Below are 11,201 nucleotides of genomic sequence, written 5' to 3'. Positions count from 1 at the left end.
ACAGATTAACAAACCTTTAAGATGCAGATGGAGATTTATGACGCTGCCACTGATTCACAAACAGATATGAACAGTGTGTTAAACTGAACTCAACATTATTAATCTGCATAAATCAGCTTTCCTCAGACACACACTAGTATTCTGACCATTGACTGACCTCTCAAATACCATTCAGCCAATAATCAATTCTCCTTAATGCAAACATTTTCTCAAAAGTAACATATATATGTCCAATGAAAGGGGAACGCGCGATCTTAAACATTTTAACCACTAGATGGCAGCGCAGTTGAAGTGTAGAATGAGACAAACAAGTTCAGTCATATTCTTGAAACGTACAATCAATCCATTAAACAACAAAACACAGGGGTGTCCAAACTCCGTCTTGGAGGGCAGGTGTCCTCCTGAATTTAGCTCCAACTTGCCTCAATGCACCTGCCAGGATGTTTCTAATATATCTAGTAAGACATAAGTGTCAGAGTCAAATCCTGGAGGGCCACAGCTCTGCAGTTTTGCTCCAACCCTAATCAAACACGGCTGATCAAACTAATCGAGGTGTTTAAATGAATCTTGAACACCTTCATTAGTTGCATCTGCTGTGTTAGAATAGGGTTGGAGCAAAACTGTGCAGAGCTGCGGCTCTCCAGGAATTGACTTTCACACCTATGTAGATTAGCTGGTTCAGGTGTGATTAAGGTTGGAGCTAAACTCTCCAGGACACCGGCCCTCCAGCACTGAGTTTGGACACCCCTGCATTAAACAAGACCTCATCACTTTTTCTTTACTCTAGTATGAACTCTCTGGTGATTCGTCAAGGATGACAACCGAGTGAAGCTCGGACACCCCTGCATTAAACGAAACTTCATGTGATGTTTGAATGAGGCAAACAAGTTCGTACAATTAATAAAACAAACAACATAACACAGGGGTGTCCAAAACCGGTTCTGGAGGGTCGGTGTCCTTCGGAATTTAGCTCCGACTTGCCTCAACACACCTGCCAGGACGTTTCTAGTATATCTAGTAAGGCATAGATATCAAAGTCAATTCCTGGAGGGTCGCAGCTCGGCACAGTTTTGCTCCAACCCTAATTAAACACACCTGATCAAACTAATTGAGTCCTTCAGGCTTGTTTGAACCTATAGGTAAGTGTGTTAAAGCAAGGTTGGAACTAAACTGTGCAGAGCTGCGGCCCTCCAGGAACTGGCTTTGACACCTGTGTAGTAAGGCATGGGTGTTAAAGTCAGTTCCTGGAGGGCCGCAGCTCCGCAGTTTAGCTCCAACCCTAATTAAACACACCTGACCAAACTAATCGAGTCCTTCATGCTTGATTGAAACCTATAGGCAAGTGTGTTGAAGCAAGGTTGGAACTAATCTGTGCAGAGCTGCGTCCCTCCAGGAACTGCCTTTGACACCTGTGTAGTAAGGCATAGATATCAAAATCAATTCCTGGAGGGCTGCAGCTCGGCACAGTTTAGCTCCAAACCTAATTAAACACACCTGGTCAAAGTAGTTGAGTCCTTCAGGCTTGTTTGAAACCTATAGGTAAGTGTGTTGAAGCAGAACTAATCTGTGCAGAGCTGCGGCCCTCCAGGAACTGGCTTTGACACCTGTGTAGTAAAGCATGGGTGTTAAAGTCAGTTCCTGGAGGGCCGCAGCTCCGCAGTTTAGCTCCAACCCTAATTAAACACACCTGACCAAACTAATCGAGTCCTTCATGCTTGTTTGAAACCTATAGGCAAGTGTGTTAAAGCAAGGTTGGAACTAATCTGTGCAGAGCTGCGGCCCTCCAGGAATTGCCTTTGACACCCGTGTAGTAAGGCATAGATATCAAAATCAATTCCTGGAGAGCCGCAGCTCGGCACAGTTTAGCTCCAACCCTCATTAAACACACCTGACCAAACTAATTGAGTCCTTCAGGCTTGTTTGAAACCTTTCGGCAAGTGTGTTGAAGCAGAACTAATCTGCGCAGAGCTGCGGCCCTCCAGGAATTGCCTTTGACACCCGTGTAGTAAGGCATAGATATCAAAATCAATTCCTGGAGAGTCGCAGCTCGGCACAGTTTAGCTCCAACCCTAATTAAACACACCTAATCAAAGTAGTTGAGTCCTTCAGGCTTGTTTGAAACCTATAGTAAAGTGTGTTAAAGCAGAACTAATCTCTGCAGAGCTCCTCCGGGAACTGCCTTTGAAACCTGTGTAGTTAGGCATAGTTGTTAAAGTCAATTCCTGGAGAGCCAGAGCCCTAATTAAACCCTAATTAAACACAGCTGATCCAACTAATCGAGGTGTTTAAATGAATCTTGAAAACCTTCATTAGTTGCATCTGCTGTTTTTGAGTAGGGTTGGAGCAAAACTGTGCAGAGCTGCAGCTCTCCCGGAATTGACTTTGACGCATGTAGTAAGGGTTTGATTAGCTGGTTCAGGTGTGTTTGATTAAGGTCGGAGCTAAACTCTCCAGGACACCGGCCCTCCAGCACTGAGTTTGGACACCCCTGCATTAAACAAAACATCATCACTTTTTCTTTACTCTAGTATGAACTCTCTGGTGATTCGTCAAGGATGACAACCGAGTGAAGCTCCTCCCACACACAGAGCACACGATTACTCTCCCGTGTGATTTCTGATGAATCTTCAAAGCTGACGAAGTAGGATAGCTCTTCTGGCAGTCCGAACACTGATGCGGTTTCTCTCCGGTGTGAATCCTCCGGTGTATTTTAAGGTTGCTTGATGTTGTGAAGCTCTTCCCGCAGTCTGGGCACTCGTGAGGTTTCTCTCCGGTGTGAATAAGCTGGTGCTCTTTTAACTTCTGCAGATATAAAAAGGTATTTCCGCAGAAAGAGCAAGCATGAGGCTTGGCAGCAGTATGAACAACCAGGTGTCGCTTTAATATAGTTTCTGTCAGAAACGTTTTATCGCAGTGACCGCAACTAAATGGCTTTTTATCAGCGTGAGAGCGCAGATGGTGTCTGAGAGCGCCTTTACTTGTGAAACTCTTCCTGCAGTGCTTGCAGTTAAAAGGCTTCATTCCGGTGTGGACCCTCATGTGGTTGATGAGGTCTGCATTATCCTTGTAGGCTTGTCCACATTGGCTGCATTCGAAAGGCTTTTCTCCGGTGTGAACTCTCATGTGCACATTTAGCTTTCCGCTTGTTGTGAAACCCTTCCCGCATTTAGTGCACGTGAACAGCCTTTCTCCTGTGTGAGTCCTCATGTGGCGGTTAAGATCGGATTTATATTTGTAATTCCTTCCACAGTCCGAGCAGCTGAAAGCTTCTTTGACTTTCATTTCAGTCTGTGTATTGATTGTACTTCCATATGCGTCTGTGAAAAGATTAGGTTTATCGGTCACACATTACAATAAGGTTCCATTAGTGGATGTTTTTACTAACAGGAACTAATTATGAACAATTTACAGCATTTATTAATCATAGTTCAACATTTACTAATGCATTATTAACACCCAAATTCATGCTTGCTAACATTAGCAGACATCCCAAGTTGGGAAAAGTCATTTCCGGGGGAGGCAGAGATGATTTGCTGGAGAGTCACGACGTAATGGCGTGCGATGTATCCAAAGAGCGGTGGGGGCGTGTGTGCGCGACGTACCTGAAGAGCTGGGAGGATGCAGTGTGCAATGTATTTAAGGACCGGGCGGGAGATGCGCGATTTCCTGGAGATTTTCATTCGGGCATCCGGGAGTCTCTATGCATTTGCGGGAGACTCCCGGAACTTCCAGTAGACTTGGGATGTCTGCATTAGCAAATGCACCGTAAGTTTACATCAACTAACAATCAATAACTGTATTTTTATTAGCGAACACAGGGCTTGATATAAGGACTGCCCAATGGCCTGGGGCCAGTGTGCAAAATGCTCGGGACAGTAGACAGGATCGTTACTGGCCCAATTGGGCATTTGGCATATGTGAATCCCACAATTGTGCTCGGATATACGCCAAATCGATCAGTCCGAGATTTCTTGAATGAGGTGGTCTCGGCTCGATTGAAACAAACTCTGGAGCAGATCGTTTGTAGTGAGAAAGCAAAACGATCCAACGAACCAGGCTATATCACAGGGTATTATGGTTACGTAATAGCTATATACAGTTCAAATCAGAATTATTAGCCCCCATGAATTATTAGCCCTCCTGTTTATTTTTTCCCCAATTTATGTTTAATGGAGAGAAGATTTCTTCAACACATTTCTAATCATAATAGTGTTAATAAGTCATCTCTAATAACTGATTTATTTTCTCTTTGCCATGATGACAGTAAATAATATTAGACTAGATGTTCTTCAATACAGCTTAAAGTGACATTTAAAGGCTTAACTAGGTTAATTAGGTTAACTAGGCAGGTTAGGGTAATTAGGCAAGTTATTGTATAACGATGGTTTGTTCTGTATACTATCAGAAACAAGTATAGGTTAAAGGGGCTAATAATATTGACCTTAAAATGGTTTTAAAAATTTAAAACTGCTTTTATTCTAGCTGAAATAAAACAAATAAGACTTTCTCCAGAAGAAAAAATATTAACAGACATACTGTGAAAATTTCCTTGCTCTTTTAAACATCATTTGGGAAATATTTAAAGGAAAAAAATTTTAAAGGGGGGGGGCTAATAATTCTGACTTCAATCGTATACGGCTATATGAAGAGAGAATTTTGAGTAGGATGTTATTCCCACCGGTAAATGTGCATTTCATGTCGAATACAAAAGTGAAAGCATGCTGAAATTTTACGGAGAGCTGTTTCTCCGTTAGTAAAATTGACCGAAGTTACCATCTGATAACTTTTCCATATTTTAATCTCATAATATTTTGTATTAGGCCTGTTGTTTTGTTCATTTCTGCACTGACACCTCGACAGAACATAGATCAACATGTGCTTCATGGTCAGACTGCAGTGTCGGTTCATCTGTTCTTTCTCTCTATCTCTCTATAGAATTCTAGCCAATGTTTTTTTATATTAACAGATTATTTCAACAGATTTTTACAAAACTTGACAACTGAAATGAGGCTGTATGAGAAAGTGTTACTTTGCTGATTTTTATTTGGTGGTGATATCTGTGGGTGTCAAAATTAAAGTGCACCTTACATTTCACAAATTTAAAATTGTCTAAGATCTATCCTACTGTTAGCCCAGCATGCAGTAGATGCTCAAATTCACGTGCCACAACTGCCCACATGTTTTGGTTCTGCCCAAATCTAGGGAGGTTTTGGAAAGATATTTTTCAATCATTTAGTTACATGTATGGTTTTCTTATTGAACCTGAACCCCTGTTGGCAATTTTTGGAACAAGCCCAGAAAATATTGTGCTTAAAGAAGAAATATGTAGAGTAATTGCTTTTACCACACTATTGGCAAGGCGTTTAATTCTTCTGTATTGGAAAAAACTGAGGCCCCAACACATAGTAGATGGATTAAAGACGATGTATTTTATTCAGCTTAAAAAAATCTAATTTACTCTCAAAGGTTCAAAGAATAACTTTTTAAAAACATGGTCTCCCTTTCTTACATACGTTGACAATTTACAATTTTTAGAGCAGGAGGATATATAAAATCTCATATAATCCCAAAAGACCCTCCCCCCTCTTTTTTATTTAATTTATTATTAATATTAAATTTTGTATTATTCCTCTTTCATGTCACTATAACTTTGTAATGCCTTTCACAATGGTAGTGCTTGTAATAAAGGTATACAGAACCTTCCTTTTATTACACACTGAATTATTCACTTTTTATGTGTATCGTTTATCTTTATGCATTTTCCTTTTTTTACATTTATTCTTCTGTTTGCCATTACTGTATTAAAGTTGTGTATGCGCCCTATTCGTACACTGGCTCTGCATTTGTGTGACGCTTGATGACTTTATATTTGCAGACTATTAGCTATGTATATCTTCTGTTATAGCCACAAAAGGGAAAGTAGTGTTGGGGATATTTGTTTGTATATTTTGTTTTGTTGTTGTTGACTGTTTTTTTTTTCTGTTTTGTGCAAATGTATAAAAAAAATCCTTATAAAGTATTAAAAAATATTAAAGTGCACTTTTTTGTTTATAAAAAATATGTATTTATTTATTTATTTATTTATTTTCTCAAATTTAGTTTCATCACAATTGTATTTTTTTTAATTGTCACTTGTATTTATAGAAAAGTTGTGCTGAATAAAAAGTGTATGTATACAATTAATGTTTTATGTGTGTACAATTAATGGGTTTTGACACATTATTTAAAATATTTGGCTAAGAAATGGCTATTAATTCTTTTTTTGGTGGGGCCTGTGAAAATTTTGGCAGGGCAAGTAAAAATCTGAACCACTGTCCCAATCAGGCCAATAGAAAAAATCCTTAGCGTTGAACCCTGTAATATGAACATATACTGTAATAAATGTATTGTTTAATGTTTGTTCATGTTATTAAATACATTACCTAACATAAACTAACACATTACCGGTTTAATAAATCAGTTGTGTTCCTCTTTATTCAATCTGTAATCAATGGATTGAATTCTCAATATTAAAGAAGCATAAATGAGAAGCATTAAAAGGAATTTATTTAATTTTATTTAAATATAAATAATCTATAGTTTGTTTCATTGTGTATCAGTTTTAATCTTAAAGTTGCCATAGAATGGAAAACTATATATAAAGTTGAAGTCAGAAATATTAGTCCTCCTGTTTATTTTTACCCCAATTTTTGTTTAAAGGAGGGAAGACATAACAGTTTTAATAACTCATTTCTAATAACTGATTTATTTTATCTTTGTCATGATGACAGTAAATAATATTAGACTAGATATTCTTCAAGACACTAGTATATTCAGCTTAAAGTGACATTTAAAGGTTAATTGGGTTAAAGTTAGGGTAATTAGGCAAGTAGTTGTATAACAGTGGTTTGTTCTGGAGACAATCCAAAATTAATATTTCTTAAGGGGGCTAATAATATTGACCTTAAAATGGATTTAAAACAATTAAAAACTGCTTTTATTCTAGCCGAAATAAAACAAATAAGACTTTCTCCAGAAGAAAAAATATTATAGGAAATACTGTGAAAAATTCCTGAATCTGTTCAACATCATTTGGGAAATAATTGAAAAAGAAAAAACTTCACAGGAGGGCGAATAATTCTGACTTTAACTGTAGGCATAGTTGAATAATAATAGATCTGTGCATGGTAATATCATACCATGAGTCTCAAACACCGTTGTTTCCTTGTTCTAACAAAGATCCCATTTGAGTAAAAAGACAGAAGAAAGAAATATGCAAATCAGAACATATTGTGTCTTAACATTTATCCTTCATTCCTTATTTTCGTTTGGCTTAGTCCCTCATTTATCAGGGGTCGCCATAGGGGAATGAGCCCCCAAATATTCTGGCATACATTTTAAGCAGCAGATGCCCTTCCAGCTGGAACTCAGTAATGGGAAACAAACATACACAATGACTATAATGTCTATTCAATTTTACTACAGCGCATGTGTTTGGACTGTGGGGGAAACCGGAGCACCCGGAGGAAACCCACGCCAACACGGAAAAAACTTCCACACAGAAATGCCAACTGACCCAGCCAGGGCTCGAACCAGCGACCTTCTTGCTGTGAGGTGGCAGTGCTAACCACTGAACCACCATGCCGCCCATCATTTATCATCTTACTTTAATTTTTCTGGAGTTAAAAGATAGCAAAAACCTTCAAAAAACAAAGTTTTGGTCATTATTCTGATCTGTTATTGTGAAGGTTGATATTAATCCCTGCTCATGTTTTCATCCACGTTAAAACCACAAAATACAACCCTAAATATATCAATGCCAGTCCCGTTTGTAGGACATGATTATAATTAGCCCTATATTTCATTCACAGCACATAACTAAACTAGATTATTGTTAGCTTCATCACTTCAGTTGAAAGGATTGTAATTTAAGAAGGCGTCTACAAAATGTGTATATTTCAGTGTACATCACACAGTGTGACCATCAGGGACTGATATTAGCTAAAACCATGAAAGATGAGCTCATTATTATTCATGATGCTTCCAAATAAGGCCTGTCACCATATCTATTTTTGTTGTGCGATACATTGCACCAAAATATATTGGGATAAACGATGTTGTTGGCATTTTAGGACCATTTTATGCCACTCATAATGGCAGAATGACAATACAATATCATCACAAAGCAAGTATACTCTTCTAAAATCACATCATATTTTATTCTGAAGAATATTTCATTTAATTATAATCATTGAAACAGTTTAATAATGAGTCGTTGGAGTCAGAATGTGAAAACACATATCCTAAATAAATAGTAATAATAATAATAATAATAATAATAATAATAATAATAATAATAATAATAATACAGAGGCTGCGATATCTGCTGCCAGATCTATTTTCAGCTGTCAGACACCCACATGAAGACATACTATAGTAATTTATAGTAAATACTACAGTTTTTATTAGTCATACATTAATCAACCTCCAATAAAGATCGAGATGTTGCACAATCAGATAAAATGTTGCTAGAATTGGTTTTTATGTATGAGCGATATATATTGCATCATCAAAAATGATTGAGGTCGTGTCCATGTGTTGCACGATCAATATATTGATTATTGTGACAGGCTGATTATGATTATTGTGACATATATTGAAAATAACAGACTAAACTAAATAGATATTAATAAAAAAAACATGTTAAATTCCAAGGCCAGTTCATAAGGGTTTGTAAACGAACATGTAAAATCATATCTGGAGTTTTTTTTGCACTTGAAGTCACAAAGCCCCTTAGTGTCTGTGCAGATATCAGTGAACTGTTTAAACATGTACTCTTGCTGCATTCTATGGCACCAAATATTCCTCATCAGTCATTAAAGAGAAGAAAGCAAAATAAAAACCTGTTTGTTCCTCTGCCCTTTCATCTTTTATACTGCAGGGTTCCTCCTTAATCTCCATATTTACTATAGTAAGTCAGTTGTTTCTCCTGCAGAATGTGTGAAAAGCAGAGACAAAGGAATGAACTGCACATCACAGATGAGCACTTATTTTAGTTTTATTTTAGGTTGATCAAAATGAAAAGAAACATCAAATATTTGAAAGAAAACAGACTATTAATATAATTATAGAAGCAGCTATGAATAAAGGTACATTGTTTAGATCAGGGGTCACCAATCTCTGTCCTGAAGGGCCGGTGTCCCAGCAGGGTTTAGCTCCAACTTGCCTCAACACACCTGGCTGGGTGTTTCAAGTATACCTTGTAAGACCTTGATTAGCTCGTTCAGGTGTGTTTGATTAAGGTTGGAGCTAAAATCTGCAGCACACCGGCCCTCCAGGAACAAGTTTGGCGACCCCTGGTTTAGATGGTATCTGAAACAAACATTCAAATAAATTATTTATTTTATATTTATAATTATGAGAAATAAAAGAAATAGAACAATCAGTCAAAGCAACAAACAAACATATAGGCATAATAATAAAAATACAGAACTTTAAACAAAACTCTAACTACATAACATAATAAAATAATGGGGAAAAAAAGGGCAGGGTTCATACAGGCACAGCCTAATGAAAATCAAGGACTTTTAAGTACTTTTTCCAGCACCTATTTTTATTTTCAAGACTGACACGCAACATATTGAACACCTGAAATGTACTCTTATACATTTAAAATAGTATAAGAAAGTAGAGAAAACAAAAGGGCAAAATTAATGCAGAATATTAAACAAGGCACTCATTTGAGAAGTTTTAACTGCTTTCTTATTACTAGATGTTAAAATTGTATGTAAGTACAGTTCCAATTCTTGTTTAACAAATCCTTAATTGGGGTTTACGTTTATTATATTTACATTCAAGTACATGAAAGTGTTGAATTTGTGTCTGTTCACGTAAAACGCTCAATTAAAATATCGAAATAACAGAAAATATATTATAAAATAAACTTTAAAAATATACATTTCTTCAAACTTTATATGGTAAAAAATTATATCGTAGATTTTCCAAAATAGTGAAATATCTATAGTAATACGCTCTGAAACGTTCCCTTATTTAAGTTATGAGAGACCTTAAGAAGATATGATTCGGATTTACGTTAATTTATACGTATATTGGATTAAGTAAAATGAAGCGAGTCTTGTAGTTTATTTTTTGTCTAATAATTAATAAAGTTAATATACTTACAGCTTGATGAATACAGCAGATTTTAAAGCATAACGTAGAGCTGTTTCTTTTGTTTATACTTTTCCGCGCTCTTCTTCTTCGTCTCCTCGTAGACACTGGTTCTGGTGCTAGAGCGCCAACACTGGTGGAACCCGATACATGTTATTATACGTAGGTTGGATATGAAAGAACTATGTAATGTGTTTTTTATTTATTGCCATGTCAGCAACTAATGCTATTTTCATGGCAAGAACATTTCAATAATAAATAAATAATTTAGAACAACAAACAAATGAATACACAAGTTAAATAATATGTTTAGTGTTAATACATGATAAGAATTCAAATAGTTTTTCTGGTGTCACTTTGCTAAAAATGTCCTTAAGAGAGTTCATTTTATAAAAAAAGTCTTCTGGAAGCATTAAAAGCAGGACAGTTCAGTAAGACTTTACAGTAAGGGGAGTTGTGCAGCACAAACATTGAGTGGGGTCTTCATCTTTAATTAAAAAGGCGTGAGTTAATCTTGTATATCCAATACGACATCAAAATCACGTGATCAAATCGAGTCTTAAAATGTCTTTAAATTATTCTTGAGATTTCAGGTTTACAAAAGAACTAAGAAAACTAGTTATATTCATTGTTTATCTGAATCTAAAGATGTTTCACTATTAATTATTAAATATACTCTTGATGTAATTCATTAAGAAGTCCCTTTGTTTCAGTATAATGACCTTTCATCTAGATCAGGGATGGGCAAACTCGATCCTGGAGGGCCGGTGTCCCTGCATAGTTTTGCACCAACCCTAATCAAACACACCTGCTTGTAGCTTTCTAGTGATCTTGAAGACGCTAATTAGGGTGTTCAGGTGTGTTTGATTAGGGTTGGTGCAAAACTATGCAGGGACACCGGCCCTCGAGGATCTAGATAAAGGTAAACTATTTAACCCTCAACTCTCGATTGATTTTTAAGACTCCTTTCGTATTCATTTATTCATTTTCCTCTTGCTTATTCCCTTTATTAATCAGGGGTCGCCACAGTGGAATGTACCGCCAACTATTCC

The 11,201-nt window shown here is 36.8% G+C and overlaps 1 protein-coding gene across 1 annotated transcript; it reads right to left on the bottom strand.

Moving 5' to 3' along the window:
- Nucleotides 1-1,603: 1,603 nt before the first annotated feature.
- On the bottom strand, nt 1,604-10,242 carry zgc:193790 (uncharacterized protein LOC557346 homolog). The gene is made up of 3 exons (XM_056446016.1): nt 10,162-10,242; nt 8,883-8,968; nt 1,604-3,317 (listed from the first exon to the last, which is right to left on the bottom strand). Exons 2-3 carry the CDS (start codon nt 8,938-8,940, stop codon nt 2,509-2,511), a joined length of 867 nt encoding a protein of 288 aa, XP_056301991.1. The 5' UTR covers nt 8,941-8,968; nt 10,162-10,242; the 3' UTR covers nt 1,604-2,508.
- Between the last annotated feature and the right edge of the window lie 959 nt (nt 10,243-11,201).

Source organism: Danio aesculapii, chromosome 21 (assembly GCF_903798145.1).
Source record: "Danio aesculapii chromosome 21, fDanAes4.1, whole genome shotgun sequence".
NCBI classification, from domain to species: domain Eukaryota; kingdom Metazoa; phylum Chordata; class Actinopteri; order Cypriniformes; family Danionidae; genus Danio; species Danio aesculapii.
This window is presented reverse-complemented; position numbering and strand designations above follow the sequence as displayed.

Bases quoted from the DNA above. Each gene is read 5' to 3' on its own strand.
- zgc:193790 (XM_056446016.1), bottom strand. From the start codon at position 8,940: ATGGAGATTAAGGAGGAACCCTGCAGTATAAAAGATGAAAGGGCAGAG. The intron at 3,318-8,882 runs GTTTTTATTTTG...ATCTTTTCACAG, and splicing joins AAGGGCAGAGGAACAAACAG to ACGCATATGGAAGTACAATC.